This window comes from Alnus glutinosa, chromosome 1 (assembly GCF_958979055.1).
Source record: "Alnus glutinosa chromosome 1, dhAlnGlut1.1, whole genome shotgun sequence".
In the NCBI taxonomy this organism is placed as follows: domain Eukaryota; kingdom Viridiplantae; phylum Streptophyta; class Magnoliopsida; order Fagales; family Betulaceae; genus Alnus; species Alnus glutinosa.
This window is the reverse complement of record NC_084886.1, coordinates 47,419,234-47,442,659: the sequence shown is the minus strand read 5'-3', so window position 1 is coordinate 47,442,659 and position 23,426 is coordinate 47,419,234. Positions and strand designations below refer to the sequence as shown.

The following is a 23,426-nucleotide window of genomic DNA, read 5'->3' as shown; positions in this document are numbered from 1 at the left end:
TTCTCGTCCTTAGATTGAAGAAGGGCCTTCAGTGCCGCAACTTCGTTCTCCAAGCCCGAGATGCGAGCTTGCACTTCGGGGGCAGGAACAGGAGGGGGCGCCGGACGATTTTCGTACTTCTGCCAAAGAGCTGTCATCTTCACAAGAAGCTATAAAGAGAAAAGTAAGCAAATTCAGAATCAAGAACCGAAAATTGGATAGAATGAAAAGGCCTGGTTTCAGAAACTTACCTGATAATGAGAGATAAGAATGCCTTGAGCAATCTTCTCGGGAGAAGACACCCCTGCATTTCGCAGATACCCCTCGGGAATTAGGTTCTTTATGGCCTCCATTGGATGACCCAGAAGGCCTCTGCCCAAAACTTCAAAACCGGCTGAGACCCTAGAAGAGGAGCTAGGACCCACAGGAGGTACAGCCCCTGTAGTTGGAGCCGTTTCGGACTCATCAGATCTTAATCTGGAAGGGCTGGCCTCAACATGAGACCCGCTCCTAGTAGAAGACTCGGGAAGCACACCTGGCTCAGGAATGATGTTCTCGGAGTCGATCCGAGACCCTTCAAGCACTCCGAGATGGGGAGTTATTTCGGGTTGATTTGCACCATGTACTTCAGAAGCGGCGCCCGGCATATCCTGACCAATTGCTTCCCGAGAAGTTCTAGGCTCTTCGATATTTTCAACCTCAGGTGTTCCAGTATGAGTTTCAGGTTGTACAGGTGTAGAACATGGTGCTTGGGGGGTGGCATGCCCCGTTTCACAGTTTTCCTCGGGAGGTGGTGGAGTTTCTGGACGTTCCGAGGAAGGAGTCCGGGGAGTACCTTCGGCCTCAAACTCCTCGATAAAAGGCTCATCTCGGGGGGTGCCAACTTCTTCATCCCTCTCTTCAAGAGATTCACCACCTGAAGCAGCGGGCTCTTGACGCACCTCCTCGGCATCAGAAGGTCTTATAACCGCCTTGCCCCACATCCGCTCGGCCTCCAAGATCTTTTCAGCAATTCGGTCCTGGGTTGTGAACTTCCGCTTTCTGGCCGGATGTTTTACCCTGCGCGTGGCTTGTATGTCTCGGGCCTCAGGAACCGTTTCATCTCCTTCTCCAGATCTCTCTGGTTCCGGGGCAATCACTGTAGAAGTTCCGAGAGGAGGTTCCTCAAAAGAAGTTTCTGCACCTTGTTCACCTTGATACGATGCCTCGGAGCCGGACTCATCCCTTAAAACAAAGGAAGGAGCAGCACTAGCTTCTGGTGTAGGGGAAACTTATTGAACGAAACCCCGAAAACTTGCAGATCCCTCTTCAACGTTTACTCCAGATGACGGTACCGAAGGGGGAGTTCTCCTTGCACCCAAGGCAGCTAGAGGAATGTTCTGTTTCTTCCGCAAAGGGACATCTTCGGGAACTTCTTCGGTACTTTTAAATGGCATCTTCTTAGTAACAGGCCTCGGAGATGGAGGGGCATCATTCCTCTTCTTAATAGCCCATCTCTTGGTAATAAGCTGTTTGTCTCTCGGGATGTCGTATCCGAGAAATTGCCTTAAGTTCTCCTCGGTGACAAGATTGTCAAAATCAACTTCCTCAAATTTGTCAGCCTTGACCCTAACTGCGGACCACCCACTTATCTTCTTGACATCCTCCTGGTCGGATACGCTGAGTGAAGGGGGGTCGCTTCGGTCAGGTCGTAGCAATTGCCAGGTCCGAGGCATCCTACGGTTCTCGGGCAGAAGAGTACCTTCAGGGCATTCCCACTCCCCAGAAACTCTGAAAAATTGTATTTCTCAGAATTTGTTGTTTGTTAGCCCACTCTTGAGCTTGATGAAGACAGGCGGGTGACGAACACACAGTTCAATCATCCCCTCTGAAGTTTGCCTCGGTCTGTAGATGTTGAAAAATTGCAGGATATCCATCTACTTCTTCAGCACGAGCCTCCAAAGGATGTATGAAGCGAACAAAAACCTCCAGGCATTAGGCATGATCTGACTGGGTGCAACCATCAGAAAAAGGACGAAATCCCGAGCGATCTCCGGAAATGGCAACCGGAGTCCAGCAAGAAACATCCTTTCAAACAAGGTGATGTCGCCGCCATCAATAAGCCGAGCTTCAGGTGCTTGATAGAACATCCTCACTGTTGGAGGAATTTCGTAGTTCAGACGAAGAACACCCTCATGCTTCGCAAAAAAGGCGGTTTCCACCCTACTCTCCAGTGGAGAGAGATCCACGAAGCCATCGGACCTTTTTGTCCGAGCCCGAGAGGTAGCAGGAACAGTCGAAGCAGCCTTCTTAGGAGCCATAGAAAAAAGAAGAAAAGAAGAAACAGAGGATACAGAGAAAGAAAAGAGTTTAAGAAAAAGGCAACAATGGAGGATCGAGAGAGAGAACAAGTAAATGACGAGGAATGAACAGTGAAAGTGTTCAAAACTTTAAATACCCCCTCCCCTACTTGTCCAAAATATCAAAAGGCGCCATCATTTCAAGATCTCCGAAGATTGAAAAGGCGAGCGTTCCGTACTCAAGAATTAAATGCGCTACCTCGATAGTACCGTTTCATGATGACAAAGGACGGCGGTTCAGAGCTGACGTCGTCATTGGAAAAAGAAGCGGCAAGGTTTAAATATTTGAACTATTGAAAAGACGCGCCCTTCACAGTAGCAGGTATAGGTTGGCAGGTTTAAATAATTCTCTTATTTCCATTTATTTCTGAAATTAGAGAATTATGGGGGTAACTGTTAAGGATAAAATTAACCCTAGAGACACGTGGATTCAGAAACCTCTCGGAGTTAAGTCTCAGACACTCGTTCTGACCCAGCAAAGAAAAGATCGTCTAGGTATAAAGACGTTTCGGTCTTAACATTCCAGGTTACGGTATATAAAACATCCCGAGATCTTCTAGTCTGATCGGAGCGAACAGATCTCGAATATTTTCGTCTCGGAGTAATACCGCCTCGGGGTGATATCGATTCAGTGTGATATCAAGTCGATGCGACAACGTCTCGGAGTAACAACATCTCGGCCTTATACAACCTTGTTATGGTGTGGCGATATCCCGAGATCTCCAAGTCGGAGTGAACATATCTCGGGTATCATCACCTCGGAGGTTGGCTGAAGTGTACCGCAGTCGTCTTAGAATGCAATAAGGATAGAATCCCAGAAGATCAGGGATAAACCACAATTCCATAATTAATGAGATAAGGTAGTTATTGATACGGAATCAAGCTTAAAGAGGTACAAACGCAATCAACTTCGGACTCTACAATCTCATTCGAATTCCCTGAAAATATGGTTAAAGTTCAACCAAGCTAGGACTCAAACTCCTAATCCAACTAGGCGTCAAGAATTCTGGTAAAACCGCAAGTCTGGCCTATAAATAAGACCGTCGCACCAGGTATGAGACTACGAATTCTCTGAGCTCTTGAGATTTAAAACACTCTTCAGAAAATTGATTTGAACTGACTTAGGCATCGGAGTGGGCGTAGTCGGCACCCCCGACGAGTCTTTGTTCTTTTGCAGGATCGAAGTTGTAGATCAGGATCAGGATCAGCAGCGAATCACCAGACGACACGTCACCATACCGGAAACTGTACCAACAATGTTATTCATATATAATAATAATGTGATCATACAATCCCAAATTAAGTTATTAGGATTGGAATTACTTATATATTAATTATAATTACAATTCACAAGTTATGAATTATTATTTTAATTTAGATCATATGATTTAACATTGTGCTATATAACTGTTAGATATGATCTAATTAGTATTATCAATTGACTTTAAAAAAAAAAAAAGAAAAAAAAGTATTATCATTATATATATATATAACGAATTAATAGTCAATATAAAAACTAACTAACTTATATTAAGTTAAAACATTAACAATTTCTTACAATAATTTTATTTTATTTCTTTAGTTGTAATTGTATTCAGATTTTAGATTCATTGGCAATTGCTTAATGCAAAATCCTAATACGTGCAATTTGCACATTATTTGAAATTTCATGATTTATTTATTTATTTATTTTTATTTTTATTTTTTTTTTTATGCTAAAGTCAATAATTTTGAATTGTGAAATGGGCCGAGCTCGAGCCGAGTACTCGAGCTCGGGATTGACCAAAATGGTCGAGCTCGAGCTCGAGCTCGGACAACATAGTTTCCTACGCGAGTCGGTCTCGCACATGATTTTTCAGCTCGTGTGGAGCTCGAGCTCTACTGTTACTTAAACGAGCCAATCCCGGACATGCAATACCCGCTCAGGATCGACTCGTTTACACCCCTACTTGGAATCATTTGAGATTGAAAAAGCAGATAGTAGATTGGTAGCCCCTTATATGGTTTCCTCATGCTATTCCAAGGCAGGCTTTCTTGCTTTGGTTGGCTGTTCGTAATAAGTTCACAAACGGAGATTGCCTCCTGACTTGGGGTTATCAAGGTGACACTCACTGTTGCTCCTGTAGGCATGGAACTGAAAATAGAGATCATCTATATTTCAAGTGCAGCTTTAGTCATCGGATTTGGAAGACTTGTATGAAAAATGTGCAATGTTTTGAACCCTTTTATTGACTGGCAAAATGTGTTAGAAAAAGGTAGCAGGAAGTGGAAATCGAAGAAAATGATGAGTGTTATTTGTAGGCTGGTTTTGAGTTCCACCGTATACAATATATGGAGAGCTATAAATGAGATTAAGCACCATGGTAGACCAAAAACAGAGGAGCAGATTCTTCGAAGTATTTTTTGGGAGGTTCGGTCCAGAATTTCAAGCAAATGCAATTTCAAGAAGAATGATGAGAATGTAAACATTTGCCATATTTGAAATATTGATTTGTTTTTACTGGTTTGACACTAGTGTGTTGTTTGCTTGCTGTTTGTAGCCACAGAGTTTTGTTCTGCTATTGTGATGTTGTTTCTGTGTGTTTGGTGGACCGTTATTTGTACTTTTGATGTTTGTTTGAAATAATATTGCTCACTTATTAAAAAAAAAAATTATATTTCATTTGTCATTGCTATAGCATTTATTTGAAACAACATTTAAATGATTTATCTTTCATATATCTTTCTCTTAGCATTTAATTTAAATAATATTTAAATAGTATAGAGAAATGATAATGGAAGCTATTGTGGAGTGCATTTATATATGAAGCAAAAACTAGTTTAGTTCTCTCAATTGATGAAAAGTTTAAAGAAACTTGCTGTTAGTGCTCTCAATTTCATTTATTGAAATAAATATGATCTATTTCAAATAAAATGTCAGGGTTTAAAATTGATGCATCTAATGGTGTATATGAAGTCAATGTTGACACAACTTTTAAAAATTTAAATAATGTGAAATCATTTAAATTATGACCATAAAATTTATAGTATCCATTTCATCTGAAATTGAGAGGATCCTATTCCAAGTTTTTAGTACTTCTATCCCAGATTCTGAAATAGTCAATTAAAAGTTATTTTTTATTTTTTAGCCCGTAATATTTTTTTCTATATTCGATTATTCATTATTTCTTAATATCATTTAAATATTGCTTTTAGATTATTTATTTTATTCCATTTTTTAGACATATACTTGCTCTTTACTTTCTTTCTTTTTTAAGGAGGGATATAAAAAAATTATTTTTTATTTTTATTCTTTTAAAAAAAAGTATATGCATTAATCTACAGTACTTCACTATATTTGGGTAAGCACTATATATGAAATACAAAATGCATTTAGTTTAGATAACCAAATTGAAATATTTTTTAGAGGTTTGATTAGTCATTTTACATGAAAATTCAAAATGCATGGTTCGTTGTGGATACTCCTAATGTATGTGCCTATGTAGATTCGATTTACTTGACCATGATCTTGCGTTAATGAAATCAACTTTTATTTATTCAGACGAGTAATTCAAAAACTAAATCATTTTTTCTTATGTTTTAGAAATCAAAATTTGTTTACTAAAAAATGTTATTCAAAGGTTAAAGCACAGTTACCTTATATTTTTCTAATACATAATCAATTTTTTTCAAATGTGACTATAGTAAGTGTCGATGTAGCATGTCAGATAGTCTGGCTAGCCTTGAGACTCATGTAAAACAAGTAAAAAATGTCACTGAATAAGTATAATGACACAAGGAACGGCTAGATATGTGTTATAACTTCAAAATGACTAGTTAAATTGTAATTAGAGCTCCACAATATCATTTATAGAACTCAATTTCACCTAGCAATTAACCAATGTGAGACTTAACACCCATAAAACTCTTTTATAATCCACTCACCATATGTGGATAAATAATCTTTTAAATGTTAGACTATAATGTTACATAAGCCTCTTTTAAAGAGAGGCTAATTAATATGGTCCTTGCATGCTTGTTATATGGCAAGCTCATAGCCTCGTGGTTATTTTTCATGTAGGGAGTGCTTTAGTGGGCCTATTGTTATTATTTTATATCCACACTAGTAAGCAAGGGTGTACAAACGGTTATAATCGACGATTATTGGCTAAAACTGCTAACTGCCTAGGTGGTTATTGCATTTTACTAACCGCAACTACCAACCATTTAGGCGGATGCGGTTAATTTTATAATCGTCGGTTAACGGTTATTGAGTAGATAACATACAGTTGTATAACCGCTTTTCAATTTGGGTTTTGAACCCGTTTTGGGTCGAATTTGGCTACTTTTTGATTGGTTTTAGTGTATATATTAAATCAAAAATCCAAAACAATAAGAAAAAAGTACCAAATCCAAAAAACATAACAAAAATACACTCATCAACAGATTCTTGAATGATTATGGTTATATAAGTGAATAAATAATATACTTCCAACATCCAGTAACATAGTGAACATTATATACCAGTGGCTATAATGCATATCACAAAGTTTAAAATCAACCCAACAATTATATTAAAAAACCAACACCCACTCAGTTGGAGCTCAAATATGCAGAAAAATGAAACCCTAAAACTGAAACTCCCAATCAGTCATCCACAACCGAAACCATAAAATGAAAAACCCTAAAACAAACAATTTAAAATCACATAAACCAAAATTACATAAACCCTAAAAAAGTCGAGACAAATGCAGTAATGGAAAGCGAATCGAAAATGCTAACAAAACTATGAAAAAAAACAAATGTAGACAATGAAAGAGAACGGCGGAGACGAGCTGAGCGGAGAGGAATGACGCTGGAGAGTTGAGACTTGAGAGGAAAGGCTAGAGGCCAAGAGGTGCGAGCGGCGGCAACATGAGGAAATAAAGTATGAAATGAAACCCTAAAGGCTAAAAGATGTTTATAAACATCTTGTTTTAATGTTTTATGTCCAAAAAAACGTCGTTTTGTGATTCAGCAATGCTCAAAACGACGCCCCTCTTGCAGGTTTTTAAATTTTTTGTTTTTATTTTTAATATATATATATATAAGCGGTTAGCGGTTATTAACCGCTTTTCTCAAACCATATAATCGCTAATCGCCTCCGCATAGGCGGTTAGTGGTTATTTATCACCACTTTTGAGAGTGGTTATGTAGTTATAAGGTTAACGATTTCAAATCAGTTATAACCATTCTGTTTGTACACCCCTACTAGTAAGCACCATATTTTACAAACAACTAAAGATATCCTAATGGGTACAAGACTAAATTTCACATGTATAAAAGAGAAGCAGATTAAAAATGGAATATGACTACTTCATATTGTATAATCCATACACTGATAAATCTCAAATTAATTATGAAAAACCGAATCATCATGAATACTTGCATCCTAAATGATAGGTTTTCTTACAAACTAAGTTAGAATAACTTTCTTAAACCTAATTTATAAAATTATCACGTGTCTTTTAAACACGTGATAAGTATTATTAAAAAAGTACGTGTCTCTCATATATTAAGGAACACGTGACAATCTTATAAACTATGTTGGTAGAAGTTCATTTAATTTAGTTTGAATGAAAACTTTCTCCCATCCTAAATACCTCAACATTTCCTCAATTGGTATTAAACTATATTAGTGTCTTAGTGGCTAAGTTAAGTTATCTCAATGATTCTTTTAGGGTGTGATTAAGATTGCGATTTCGTAGACAAAAAGTGCAATTTTAAACCAAATCGCAAAAAATAACCGTTTGAAAATTACGTCTTTAAAATTTTGTGAATAAAACTACTTTTTCAAATCGCAGGCAAGGGAACGCAGAATTTTAAAGGTTAACCTGTGATTTTAAAGACTAAACTGCGATTTTGCCAACCGCTTAACTGCGTTTTTAAAAACAATTTTTTTAAATTGCACATTTTAAAATTGCTATTTTTAAATTGTACTTTTTGAAATCACAAACCCAAACGAATCCTTAGTCTTAACTAATAAAAAATATCCATCTCTAAGGTAAAAAAAAAAATGATGAAGATGTAGCAGTTGTTTAAAAATGATGACCAAAATCACAATCATTGATAGATATTATTTGTTTGAGTAAAGTTACATACTCAACTTTTATTAAATTTTTGTCTCATTTGACTGATGGACACCACCACATTAGCGGGATGAGAGTTGGATATTTAAAATTGCTATATTTGCTTTGGCCAAAATCATTGTCAAATGGGATTATTCAGTCATTTATGAGTTATAGTTCATTTGGTAAACTGATAGGGTGTTTAGAGGAAAAAATAAAAGAAAGGGAATAACAAACAAATGTTTGGATGAAAACAGGGTTAAAAATAATAGAAATTAATGGGTTTGGTTAAAAAGCCTAAGCGCAAATGAGTGCTTTTATTATATACTTTGCATCAATATAATGTATATCAATTTTACAACTCCTAAATACTTAAGGATTGGCATGGAAGTTTGGAGGGGGTTTATCTAAACTTTATTATTCGAAATTTATCAAATTCGAACAGAAAATGGGAGCTAAAGGGCCACTGCTTGGATTAGGATCCTATACAATTTTAAAAAAATTTAAAATTATCAAATTATGTGAATTCAAGCCGTTTTTTACATCGAATGATGTGAAAAATGCTATATATTAAAGATATGATATCTTATCGATACAAAAAAAAAAAAAAAAAAAAAAAAAAAAAAAAAAAAATCATTTCAATTTATTTATTATTATTTTTTTTTTCACTTTTGAATAAACGCTTCTTATTTACTAAACAAAACAACAGTTTTTTACTCAAAGCTTTTATACGACATAAAGTGTAAGAACTTGATAAAAATATACTTAATTCTCATTGTTAACATGTCATATTTTTAATATGTAGCATTTTTCATGTTGTTCGATACATAAAACAACATAAATTCACATAATTTGAGAATTTCAATTTTTTTAAAAAATTTGTTGGGGCTCCTGATCCCCAGGACTCAAGTGCCTCATGTATCCCGAGATGTAGAGCCCACATGTTCGGTGATTAGATCCTCTACAATTATATATATATATATATATAAATTCTCAAATTATGTAATTTTGAACGTTTATAGATATCCAAACGCTTGAAAAATGCCATATATTAAAAATTTGGCATATTATAGTTGAGAATTGAGTATATTTTTATAAGGTTATTACTCTTTATGTTGTAAAAAAGTTTGAGCAAAAAACAATATTTTGATTTTATAAAAAAGAAACATGTATATAAAAGTGAAAATAAAGTATTTTAAGAAAAAAATTCTTTATGACTGCCTCGAAAATATGTTACATTTTTATTATGTGGTATTTTTCAAGCATTTCGATGCCTACAAATAGCTAAAATTGCGTAAATTGAAAAGAAAATTTAAGAGATTCCAATCCTTGAAGTTTCTAAAGTTCGATAGATAATGTTAAATGGTTTTGGATGCACCATTTATAGGGCATAGTTATAGTTCCACAAAATGACGAGCAAATATATATATATATATATATATATATATATTTGACATGTTCACATAAGAGGAGGAAGAAGGATTTGAACTAGTAATATACGCTTTATGAGCTATGATTCCCAGCTAATTGAGCTACCTCTTGGGACGTAAATGACGACGAGCAAATAATGATCAAATCGATAGAATTCACAAATGGAAATAAAAATTATAAACTAACGATCAAATTAAATCAAGTTTAGATATTTTATCAATTGATATTATTTTATTATAATGCAAGCAAGAAAGTGTAACAAGTATATTAGATAAGTGAGCTTCAACCTTAGTAGCTTAGTGGACTGAGCTTAGTTTACCTTTAGTAATAATGTGCATGAATTGTGTGTATACAATGGCTATTAACCTAATTGTAGAGGACATCGGTTTAGTGATTTGTTTATTGTAATAAATTGGAGGTTGAACACATCGAATGCTTTGAAGACCGAATATTTCAACGAATCAATTTCATTTTGTAATTTATGTTCATCAATTTACATTTATTTGTACTTCCAATTTACTGTTCTTCCATTTTATTTCATCAAATCACCATTCCTTCTTTTGTTCCGTTTGTTTCGACGTAAAATGGTTTCCGTCGTAAAATGGTTTTAGGGAAGTTATTTTTCTGGAAAATATTTTTTGCCGAAAGCATTTTTCGGTGTTTGGCGCGTACAGAAAATCACAAATATTTTTCATATTTTCATTCAATCATTTTAACCTATAAAAATTAATTTTTATTCAAAACATATAAAATAATATAAAAATCATCGATGACGAGATTCGGTCACTGATCGACAAGATTCTGACCATTTTTATCTGATTCCGGCTAATATAGCCAGAATTCGAGATAAAAGGCCGGAATTCGGATAGTTTCGTCGGAATCTGGGATAGTCGGATTCCGGAGAAAGTGGCCGGATCTGGCCAGATTGGTCGCCGGAATCTGGACTGACTGGATTCCGGCGAAGGTGGCCGGATTCCGTCGCCAGATTCCGGCGACATTAACCGGATGTTGTCGGATTCTGATACCGGCAATATTTCGATGGTGGTCGGCTGCTTGAACGTGAAGGTCGACTGTGTTGTTTAAAATAGATCGACCGCGTCTGGCGTCTTCGGAAAACGATTTACGCTTTTAAAAAGCGTAAATCATTTTCCGAAATTTACTAAGCATTTTTGGTCAAACAGAAATTATTTTCCGGTTGACTATTATTTTCGCTCCTACCAAACACCGAAAAATACCGAAATCATTTTCCAAAAATCATTTTACACCGAAACAAACGGAGCATTCAATTCATCGTAATCTTCCATTTTCATTTACAATTTCCTAAATCAGAACCCTAGATTTCCATAAACAGATTTAGATCTGTTACAATTGGCCCAGCCCACTAAGCTAATAACGCCACAGCCCACTTATATAATATATTCGTTACAGAAAGCAATCATATTTATCAAGTTTTACATGGTGAATGCTCCCCACATCTGACATGGATACAAAGAGACTACCTTGGACTCCGTTTTGAAAACGTTGTGAGTGCCACCCATCTCACACCCCTATATTTTTTATTTTTTATGCCTCATCAAATCGACGGAATTCATAAAAGAGAAATAGTAGATATTTCAATTTTTTTTTCTCAAAAGTTAATTTTTGAATAATATATTACAATCTCATACATATTTTTCAAAATGATAAATTGCATGAAATTGTGACATGTCATTTGAAAACTAACTTTTAAAAGAAAAAAAATTTGAGATGTCTAGCATTTTCTTTTGCAAAATGATTAGAGTACTAACAACAGAAATTCAATTATTTTTTTAAAAAAATTGAAGAAGTAAAATTACTTTTTGTTTTCCTAAAAAAAACATTTTACAATAAATTCACTTATATTTTCCTATATCAATTAAATACTTTTTCTTCTTCTTATTTTTATACTTTTTGTTATTTTTATCAATATATAATTCATTGGGTAGGAGAAATATAGAAAACTGATGAGAATGATTTTTTTTTGTAATTTTTTTCCCATATTTAAATAAGAGAATCACATATAAAATATCTGCTCCTAGTACTATGAGAAAACCGAGCATCAATATTCCTCACAAAATTCGACTTCAATTTGGACTCAAATATATTTTTGATAGTTCCACAAAATGACGAGCAAATAATGACGGTGAAATAAATAAGGAATATATGAAATTAATAACAAACACATCTATATAAGGAATATATATATATATATATATATATATATATATATATATATATATATATATATATATATATAAACGGTGGATAATATTTTTTTGAATACCAGAGAGAGTTCAAATAGAGATAAATAAACATATAAAAACCATAACACGCAGCAGAGTTTATGTAAGGAGTTGGTCTTTCAGGAAATAATATTGGAGGAACTATATGTAAAAAAATAAGACAAAAGATTTTTAATAGAATTATTAAAGGAAAAAGTATACATATCCTTTTAAACTACCACTCAATTGACACTGTGGCCCCCTAACTACCAACTGTGTCAATATCCCTCCTAATTACCAAACAATGTTAATGTGCTCCACAATGACAAAATATCATTCATAAAATTATATAAAACAAAAAATAAAAATAAAAAAAATAAAAACCAAGGTTTTTTAATTTTTTTTTTTAAAAAAATTTTAATTTTTCAGATTTTGTTTTACATAATTTTCAGTTTAGGTCACCCTCTTGGATTTTCATTTTTCATTTTTTTTAATTTAATTATTATTATTTTAAATCTTAAAAAAATCGCTTATTATTATTATTATTAGTTTTTTTTTTTCAAATTTATAAGGACATTTTTGTCTTATTGAAACTTTTTAAGAGTTATTTTTGTCTTTTTGTTAGTTTTAAAAAGACATCGACACAATTGGTAGAATGGGATGCCCATTGACAAGTCAATAAAGTGGTAAATTGAGGAGAAAATAATGTGAGAATTACTGAATTATATATAGATTTTTAATTACCATATGAACAAAAAAATTAATAAAATTACTAAAATAACATGTTCTTCTCAAATATATATATATATAGATGACAATTTTACAAACGGAATGAAAAGAGACTATTCTGAAACAGTTTGGAGGAAATTATTTTATTTTGTTATTTACATAATAAAACGAAAGATATATTATTTCAAACGGCCTCTGTGCTCTAGATAAGTAATCAACAACTTGTTTTCCAAGCAAAAAGGGAGAGAGAGAGAGAGAGAGAGAGAGAGAGGCGGGGTCGTGTTGCACGCACATTGGCACACACGTATGTAAATTGGTAATCCATGTGGGCCCCCAAGGCCCTAGACCATTCCTAAGGGTCTTGCAGACCATAGAGAACGTAGACCATATATAAAAACAACATATTTTATTTCAAGAGAGTAGAGTCGAGTAGAATTGGTGTGCAATAGGGATTTTTGGGAAGGTCCGGTCCAAAGAAGAAGGGGAAAGAAAGAAAGAAAGAAAGAAAGAGCACAAAATATATAAAAAGACACCAAGAAAAATATAAATACAAAATTTTCTCGTTTAGAGGAAGAGAGGCTGTTCTTCATACGTTTCATTCCCCGGTAGCCAAAACTAACAGAAATTACACCCTCCCCCATTCTCTCTCTCTCTCTCTCTCGCTCACTGGCCATCTCACATCGCGCAGAAGGAAACCCTATTTCGCTGTTCCCAGACTCAGAGACCCCATTTTTGTTCCGATTTTCTCTTTGCCTCTTTCGCTGCCTTTTCCTCTTTTTCACAGTCCGGAAACTCCTTTTTGGTTTGGTTTGTCTTTGTGAAACGCATTGTTTCTGGTTGAGAATAGACTGAGGCGGTTATTGAAACGGTTACGTTTTTTGGGCATAATCATCAACCCGCAGAGGGCTAGGGTTAGTTCTCTCTATGTTTCGCTCTCTTCGTGAGTGCCTCTCTTTTTCTCTCTGAAATTCCCTATATTTCGCTTGGATAATTTTATGCTGTTCAAACCCTAGGTTTTGGAAGTGATAGATACAGTTTCTAGGGTTTTTAATTTTTGCACATTTGCTTGGCCTTCACTGTGCAATCCTATTTTGCGTTAGGGTTTCTTCTCTGTTTGATGGGAGTGAGCTCCTGTTTGGGAATCCTGGGCCTTCTTCTTGTTCTTCCATTGGCACGTTAGTTCTATTTTTGTGATTCATTTGATGTTTTTCGTGGAGATGAGGGTCTTCTGAGCGTGTTACAGTCGTCTGCCAATCCATCTTTAATTAAAGATGGAGGCATAGACAGGCTTTTTCTTCACTGCTATTGCCTTTGCTCTCGTGCCCTTGGTTCGCTCCTGTGTGAACATTTGCTTCTTTTGATTGAGAAATAGAGGCTACAAAGCATAGGTTTTGATAAAGGACTGACTGCGTACGATATAGGTGAGTGTGGTTGGGGTGGTTACTTCCTTAGCTGGCGGTGATTGTGAATTGGAGTTGGTGGCTTGGGGCGGGAAGAAACTAGGGTCAGGGATAGAACTTAGTAACTTTGTATATAAGGTTAACGGTTTTCGTCCTCTGGGTTCACCCTTCTGTGAGAATTTTCTTGTTTTGATTGACATATAGAGGACATACCTAGTGGTGAAAGGATTGAAGAATCCATCAAGGTCATTGAGATATTGGTGTATTTGGAGAACTGACTGGCTTAATTGGTGGTTATTGTGAAGCAAGCTTGGTTATTTAGGGGAAGGAAATTTTGGGTTAGCGTTACAACTTTGTAATTCTGTCTAGAAAAATTGCGGGAAAGGGTGGAGCTGGTGAAGGTCAGAAGTGTTTTCCTTGTTACTTCTGATGATGTTCAGTGCTCCTTATGGAAAGAAGTGAACCCACATTATTTCCAGAATGGTTGAGAAGTACTGGAAGTGTTACTGGGGGTGGCAGTTCAGCCCACCATTCTGCAACAACTGCTTCTCACTCAGGTACCTTTCAACTTGTTTAGTCCTACATACTATTATGTACTTTATATGTATATGTATACGTTTATTTCAACCAATACATGAATATATGTATGTTGGTATGTGTATTTATGTTTAGTTTTAGGCATGCGGTATGCTGGTGCTTAGGTCATTTTTATTGTTAAAAAGAAGAAAAAAAAAATCCTTTGAAGTCTCATGCATGTTTAATAACTGTGCTATCACTGCTGTAGATGGTCTTTCATTGGCTCATCACACAAGAAATAGGACTTCTAAGAGCACAAGTGAGTTTGATGCCCCACGTTCTGCTTTTCTGGAGCGGACATCTTCATCAAATTCAAGGAGGAGTTCTAGTTCTAGTAATGGTTCTGCAAAGCATCCGTACAGTAGTTTTAATAGAAGTCACCGTGACAAGGAACGTGAGAAGGAAAAGGAGAGGTCAAGCTTTGGGGACCATTGGGATCGTGACTGTTCTGACCCTCTAGGAAGCATCTTTCCCAGTAGGGTAGAGAAGGACAAGTTGTGGCGTTCTCAATCAATGATTTCCAGGAAACAGGGTGAATCATTGCCCCGAAGAGTTGTTGTGGACTCTAAACTCTGCAGCAATAGCAATCACAGTGGCAATGGTGTGCTTTCTGGGGGTGGTATTGGTAGTAGTATTCATAAGGCAGTGTTCGAGAAAGATTTTCCCTCACTTGGAGCTGAAGAAAGGCAAGGAGTGCCTGATATAGGAAGAGTTTCGTCTCCTGGTTTGAGCACAGCTGTTCAGAGCTTACCTGTAAGTAGTACAGCTTTGATTGGTGGGGAGGGATGGACATCGGCGCTGGCTGAGGTGCCTACCATTATTGGCAGCAGTAGCAGAGGATCCTTATCTGTTCAACAGACTGTTGCTGCAACCTCCGGGTCTGGGGCTCCAAGTGCAACAGCTGGTCTTAATATGGCTGAGGCATTGGCTCAGGCACCATCACGAGATTCTACTGCTCCCCAGGTAATTGAACAAGTTGCCTAAGCCACTTTAGTGACATAATTAATTCCTTTGGCTGATTTAAGAAAACATTTTTCTTGTATTTGTAGTTATCTGTTAAGACACAAAGACGTGAGGAATTGGCTATTAAGCAATCGAGGCAATTAATACCCGTTACACCTTCAATGCCTAAAGCTTCGGTAAGAGGATTGTCCTTGATATTTGTGGAAGCTGGTTTCATTGTAGCAAAATACTGTGGACTTAAATCTTTGTTCATCTTTAAATTTGAATGTTGTTTGCTTATTAGATTGCTGTCCCTTTTACCTATCTTTTTGTTCAATATTGTATGCTATATGACAAAGTCAGTGATAAAAGCCTCGGTAGGAGCTTCTAATGTTCTGAAAAATGCAGATGTTTTTCTCTTGTAACCATGATGTTAAGGCATATTCCAATAAGATACACATTGTCTAATATTTTGACATTGTAGGTTAGATTATTGGTTAAGTGATTAAAATTCATCAGCTTTTATTAACTTGACATTTGGGAGAAGTGATAATTTATTAGAGTATCAAAGCAATAGTTTGAAGTTTGAACCTTGATTTCACTTTACCTGCCATTTAAAATTAAAAACTCCATATGTTGGGCCTTACTCATTGAAGGAGAGGGCCTCCTCATTGTTAGAATTCACCATTTTCTATTAGCCTAGGCTTTTGGGAGAAGTAGTAATTTATCATTATCCTCTAATGTTCTAGTAGTTGATATAATTCAAGTAGTTGCTGGAGTTGGCTTTGGTTAATTTGAGTGTTTCCTCTTGTTTTTGTCATTGTTGCTGTTATTTTTGTTTTAAGAAAAGCTATGAAGCATTTTTGCTGTCACCTTATTGAAATCAAACTTCTTGCACTCATATGATGGAAAAAGGCATATTGAAGGATCAAGTGTGTGTCTCTGTTTGTCCTTGTTCTCAAATCCTGTTCTTTTTTTTTTTTCGTTCTTTTTTGATTAATTGAAGTTCAGCAAGTATGTGTGTGTATATATATATATTATTGCTCTTACATCCATATATGTGTTTTTGTTATATTCCTGTTATGTAATTCTCGTTTTCCCTTTCTATTTGGAAGCAAAAAATAATGTATATGGTTAGCCAAATAGCAAATTGCATGTATAAAATTTACACATGGTTGTCAATTATTGCTAAAAAAAATTAACTGGTGCAAGTTCTTTATCTGTTTTTATGGCTATGGCCTCGATTTCTGTAATTGGCTTCTTTTTAGTAAACATTTGTTCTTTTGGGCTATTAAGGCTTGGAAGGATTATGTATGACTGCCCTTTTTGATAGGGAGCTTATTTTACATCCCTGCTGGCTCCCAATGCCCAGCGTACACATGAAAATTGAAGAAAACAATATGACATAGGTCGAAGTGTTTGCACATTCTGGTAGCAAAGTGTGTAGAAGTTCATTCTGGCTATTCGTGCATAACTGATGGGGGAAATTTAAAAAATTTTGTACATTTTTCTTGTTATTATGCTTTACCTTTTTCAGTGTTATCTTTAAAACTAAGACTGGTGTAACATAATAAATTTTTGATAAAGTAACATAATACATTCATAATATTCATTCATTTTTTTCATATTTTAATTTATTTGTTAAATTTGACAGTCATTGTAAGTTATGCATGGGGAATGTTGTGGTGACTTCATTACATAATGTAACTTGACATAAGAAGGATAGAAGAGGAAGACCAGAAAGCCATGAGCTAGGGCTCTTTTTAGAACTCCATCTCTGTTTTATCTATTATTATTATGTAATAAGAAGTGAAAATGACACAGACGCTTCCCAACAAGAAAGCAAAGTTTCCACTGATTATTGTTGTTGTTATTATTATTGTTCTAAATTTTAGATTTATAGGCAATTAACTGCATAAAGTTACCTACTTTATCCAGGCTATTCATTATCCCAAATGCTTTACCTGTTTTATTTGTTGGGTCATTTGTTTAAAATATACTTATTGATATGATTTCCAGTACTCTTTTTTTGGTAAGGTTATCAGCATATCATTAATTCACATTTGATCCTCTCCATTTGTTGTTTTTTTTATATTTTATTTTATTATGGAAAAGTATCATCTGTACACAAGCTATTGGTAATTTTCTTTAATGTCGAAGGTGTAAAGTCTTTTTCTTCTCGACTTCATTGAGAAGTAGATATTGGGAACCTCAGAGGCAACATATTCATGAGATGCCTGGGTGAAGGAACTAGTAGAAATCAGATCTCTCTCTCTCTCTCTCTCTCTCTCTCTCTGTGATACTAGAAATCAGATTTCTAATTGTGTGAAAGTAGTAGTTACTAAGAAAGCTTTTGTACTTTTGGAAATGTTGTTGTGCTAAAACCTTTATGATACTGGAAACAACTACATTAAAAAAATTTAAACCGAATTTGATTAAAAATAAGTTCATTCTCTAGGCTCTCCTCTATCTATCTATATAGGCTCTCCTAGTTGTGGGATTACCCAAAAGAAATTGCTGGCGTTTACTTCTTTGTTTTGTTTTTTTTTTTCCCTGGGATACTGTTTCCCTCATGCCTCTTAGATTCCTAGAGCTGTGGTGGTAGCAAACTATCCTAGATGAAGCTTTTTGGGGTGATGAGGTCGTATGGTTGTTGGCTATTCTCATGAAGTCTGTCAGTTCGACCTACATGGATTCAAAAGACATATTTTCTACCTATAAAAAAAGGAAGAAATACTTCCATACCATTTCGAGTTGAAATATTTTGCAGGTGCTAGTGGAGGTTGGATGTTATGGAATACTTTACTGCAATGACTTTGATTTAGCGCTTTATAAGTGGTATTCCACCGTTCTGACTCCTTCCCCCCACCCCGGATCTCTCCCTCTCTCTAATGTCCCATTGTCTTTTAAGGTGAATAGTGGTGCCTAATCTGAAAGAATAGGTGTGGTACTCTACCTATTATATGTCGAGTAGCGGTGTCCATTCTTCACTTGAACAATGTTAATTCCCCCCCCCGGGATGGATGCACCAGTTGGTCTGGTTGCCTTGCAATGGTTACAAAATTAAAGGGTGACTTGCTGTAAATTTATGATGATTTGTGTTTGAAGTGGTTGTGTTATTTTGTGAATAAATACAATACGCTGGGACTGGGGTGGGGCCTTGACAATGTAGTACTTATTTAGATAAAAAGAGAAATATCTTACTAGTGTTTTAAATTGCGTTAACCTTATTGTGATTGTGATATGATGTATTTAAGTGTTGCTCACTAGTGGACTTAATCATTTATCTGTTAAAAGCAGTTCTTCTCAAGGGTTGCTTAAAAGAAACCTTATTTATGGTTTACTGGAATTAGAAGCAAATATTATAGATTCTTTTGATCTTCTTTTGCATGTGTACCCTTTTTTTGTTAATAAATCTAATTTTTGTTTTAGTAAAGTTAATCATAAGTATTTGTGTATAGTCCCTCTCTCTCTCTCTCTCTCTCTCTCTCTCTCTCTCTGGTGGGTAGGTGCTTGCAGGGTGAGGGTGTTGGCTGGAGTACTTTGTGTTTTATATATTTGATAATTTTCTTTTATTTTATTTTTTTTGATAAGAAAATAAAGGCAATCAATTTTAGTTAGCAAATTTTCTTTTAATTAGATGAACATGTTAGGTTGATGCCAAACAAGTTGCATTATTGGGATAGATCTATATGTAAGTCCTTGATGCTGAGATTAGGAGCTTGTACTGATTCACTTTAAGCTAATTGTTAGAATACACACCTTTTAATTAGAGTATGACTAATCTAATGGCAGACTCGAGTGGCATTTGCGTAGTACAAGATAGATCGGATATGGACGACAAACATTTTTCCCTGAACTCATTTTTTTCTGCTTCCTTGGAGGATTATAGAACTTTTCATTCAAAGGGGTACAAAACTTGGACAGTTGTGCTGTAAATATGCCAGATGTGTAATTGTTGTGGAATATTTATTGGGATATTTGTTTTTCCAGTTACCAAATTGAGCTTTTTTGTTTTTGTTTGCATGCTTGTGCAGATTCTTGGTTCAAAATTCTTGAAAACTGTGAACTGTTGTGATTTAGATTGTGATTGATGGTCTAAGATTGAATAGAATAGGCTAGTTTGCAGTTCACGTTCGGAGTTAGCTGTTGTTATCTATCCAAGACACATACATGTACATTAAGATTCTGATTAGGTTATCTGCTAATTTCTTTTTCAGGTCCTTAATTCTGCTGATAAATCAAAGCCCAAAACAGCAGTCAGAGCTAATGAGGTGAATGTGGCTGCCAAGAGCGGGCAGCTCCAGCCCTCTTCCTTACAACATGCTAATCAATCTCTTCGTGGTGGACACGCTAAGTCTGATGCTTCAAAGACATCCCATGGGAAGTTTCTGGTTCTCAAACCAACATGGGAAAATGGTGTTTCCCCTACTCCAAAGGATGTTGCTAGTCCAACAAGCATCGCCACGAGCAAAGCACCAGATAGCCAGCTCACTGTTACTCCATCTGTTGCATCCACATCTACTCCTTTGAGGAGCCCCAAGAACCTAAAGAATATCCCCGTGGAGCGAAAGGTAGCTTTGAATCTGAAATCAGGACCAACTTTGGAAAGGAGACCTTCCTTGTCTCAAGTACAGAGCCGGAATGATTTCTTCAATCTCATAAAGAAGAAAACTTCAATGAACAGTACCTCTACAGTTCTCCCAGGTCCAGGCCCTGTTGTTTCATCTCCCACCATGGAAAAATCTGATGAAGTAACTAGCGAAGTACTCAGTGCTTCTGAAAGTCCTCGTGCTACTGAAAATGGTGATGGAATGACTAGCAATGGTGATACTTGTGAAGAGGTTCAGAGGTTTTCTGTTGTTGGGGAGGGCAACATGAGTTGCACTGCAACAGTTTATCCGGATGAGGAAGAGGCTGCTTTCCTACGTTCCCTTGGCTGGGAGGAAAATTCTGGTGAGGATGAAGGTCTCACAGAGGAGGAGATCAATGCTTTTTTTCAAGAGGTAAAAAACTGTGCCTTGTAGTGCTTTTACTGATATGACCTCAGGGCCGGGATCAGTCTAATTCTAGATTTCTTTACTAAGAACCCTCTGTATTGAATTTGTCAGGTGGTGGAACTGAATCTGTCCCCTAATTTGACTAAATATGTCCAATCAAATAATTATATGGAATTGTTTCTTCTTCCTATTTTCATCTTCTGGTTTCTTTTGGAGTGGAGGGGGATTAGTTTTTTTTATGTACTTCTGTACGTTGGATGGATATATAAAGCTAGGGTTTGAATGGTTAGTGACCATGTTAATGCCACCGGCTGATTTAACTGAGAAGAGTTAAAAAGCTATTTTAAGAAGTTTGTTATTACTTATCTAAAAAAAAAAAAAAAATTATTATGACTTTGCAAAAGCAGTTTCACTTAATTTATGCATACTTATTTTCTTTTTCTTTTTTTGTGCAGTGCCTGAAACTGAGGCCAGCCTTAAAAGTATGCCGAGGTATGCAGCCAATGCTCTCAAAGCTGTCTGAATCAAATGCTAATGGTTTGGCTGGAGCATCCTCTGAGTTGAGTTCACCTGACTCTGGCTCGGAAGCTTGAGTTACTTTTGCTTGCCTAAGATCCAAGAAGTTCCCATTTTTGGTGGCAGATGGTTTCTTGTTTTCTTTTGTTTTGAAAAAAAAAAGGTGATAAGTTGGGTCTGAAGGAAGAGGTTGGGTTTTGGTTGGAAGTCTGCATTTTGCATAATGCAATAAGTTGAAGGTGCTCCAATCCTGCCTGCCTTAAGCGGGGAATTTTCTGTTTTCTTTTTTTTCTTTTTTTCTTTTTAGGTTTTCAAGGTTGGTTGGGATAGGTAGGGTAAGGGGATATTTTGTCTCCAATGGAGGATACTAGGGGAATCGCATCTTTTGGGGGTATTTTGGTTCTTTTCTTCCTTTTTCCTCCTAATAGGGTTCAATTCTACAAGATAAAAGCTAATGTTGTTTTTGGTCAATTTTACGGGAAACAAAAAAAAAAAAAAGAAATGGAAAAGTTTAAATTTTAGTTTAACTCATGATGATATATACATATATATTGTATGTATGTACAGAAATATTCTTGGGCAAAGCATGTTATCATGTAGATAGCTTTAACTACACGAATAAGAAGAAAATAGAAGAATTTAGTTCAGAAATTAATTTCTGGAGGTAGCAGCATATAAAGTGAAATCCATTGACGAGTACTGAGGAGGTGTCATTGCATAATCGAGCAGAACCCAGACAAGAAACGAGAGGGCTCTCCTGCGTTATGGCATGTTATGCCCAAAACTGAAGTACTCTGCATTCGTAAGGTTGATTCAATACTGCTCCAGCTTTAGAAAAAGAGCATAAAGGACATGAAAATTAAGAGTAAATATAAGATAATGTGAAGAGTAATGTTTGGTTTCATTTTCTTGCACAAGATATGTGCAAATTCACAATTGAATATGTGGGACAACATATGTTCTACATGTTTAATAGTAAATTTGCAAAAGAGACGTGCAAAAGAAATACGTCTTTAATTTGAATGACAATGTTTTGACATAGGATCGGCAGAGCATGTGATTTTCACATTCATATGTATTTTAGAGAATGTACGTAAAAATTACGCGTTTTAAGGATAAATGTCAATTTAATAAATTGGGTTGAAGTCAATTTTCTTTGACAATTTTTTTTTAGGAGGGAAAATAGGAGTAATGCTATAAGGACTCATGTCCTCCTTAATAGTATTACTTTGAAAATTATAATAGTAATCATTCTCAAATAAATATTCCGAAGTTATTATTACTTTCTTTTTACCGTTGACGTGAGGAAGTATGTATTTATTTTTTGTAAGTGGGTATTCTTAATTTGGTCCAATGCCGCCTAAAAGACATCAAATTTAAGTGACCCCAACACTTGATGTCCCTGTTGTAGTAGATTCTTTGGGATTGAAGTGACAAGCATTCTTAGGAAATATAGATCGTTGGTATGATGCATTAGCAAAATAAGAGTGCAAATTGATCATACGAAAAGACTCCCTTTGAGTTGAGGCGGGCTCTGCTTTCTCAGTCATGCGAGAAGGCTCTCTCTCTCTCTCTCTCTCTCTCTGGTCTCATAGCCAGCCAGTTGTTTGATTTTGGACTTTCAGTCCACCTTGGACAAACTTGTAATGGGCTTAATGCCCAGACTCATGCTGCTTTCTCTGGGTGTTGTATGACCGTTTGGGGCCCATTCCTCAGCATTTTCTTATCCTTTTGTAATTGAGTAATACTTTAGTTTGATTATTATACAAATGGAATGACGTAACTGTAAAAATCAACTCTTTTTTTTACAAATGTTGATTTTCACTGTCACATTATTCCAGATGTATAATAGTCATATAACAATATACTAAATAACATTACTCCCATGTTGAAGGATTTATTTAAATAACATAATCTACCCCTCGGCCTTCATTGAAATTGATCATTCCATCTCATCATCCCTTTCAATTATACGCCTCTATATCTTTTGACCAAATCTGGTTTACTAGGAATTTTGTGATTCATACTGACGTTGTTCCTAATGGCATTCAGCTTTCTAAATCCATAACTAAATCCAGCAAGATCTACCTCAAAGCATGCCTCTCTGTTATCCCTAAACCCTTTCCAACCCCAACCCCACCCCCCCGCGACATCATTAAAATCAAGTTTGATACTGCCATTAGGGACT

At 35.7% G+C, this 23,426-nt stretch overlaps 1 protein-coding gene across 1 annotated transcript; it reads left to right on the top strand.

The window, feature by feature from the left end:
* The first annotated feature begins 13,270 nt into the window (after positions 1-13,270).
* Positions 13,271-21,765, top strand: LOC133854180 (uncharacterized). The gene is made up of 5 exons (XM_062290256.1): positions 13,271-14,761; positions 14,989-15,743; positions 15,830-15,919; positions 19,943-20,728; positions 21,178-21,765. The coding sequence occupies exons 1-5, from the start codon at positions 14,653-14,655 to the stop codon at positions 21,313-21,315; spliced, it is 1,878 nt and encodes a 625-aa protein (XP_062146240.1). The 5' UTR covers positions 13,271-14,652; the 3' UTR covers positions 21,316-21,765.
* Positions 21,766-23,426: the final 1,661 nt, after the last annotated feature.

Bases quoted from the DNA above. Each gene is read 5' to 3' on its own strand.
- LOC133854180 (XM_062290256.1), top strand. From the start codon at position 14,653: ATGGAAAGAAGTGAACCCACATTATTTCCAGAATGGTTGAGAAGTACT. The intron at 15,920-19,942 runs GTAAGAGGATTG...TTTCTTTTTCAG, and splicing joins CTTCAATGCCTAAAGCTTCG to GTCCTTAATTCTGCTGATAA. The intron at 20,729-21,177 runs GTAAAAAACTGT...TTTTTTGTGCAG, and splicing joins TCAATGCTTTTTTTCAAGAG to TGCCTGAAACTGAGGCCAGC.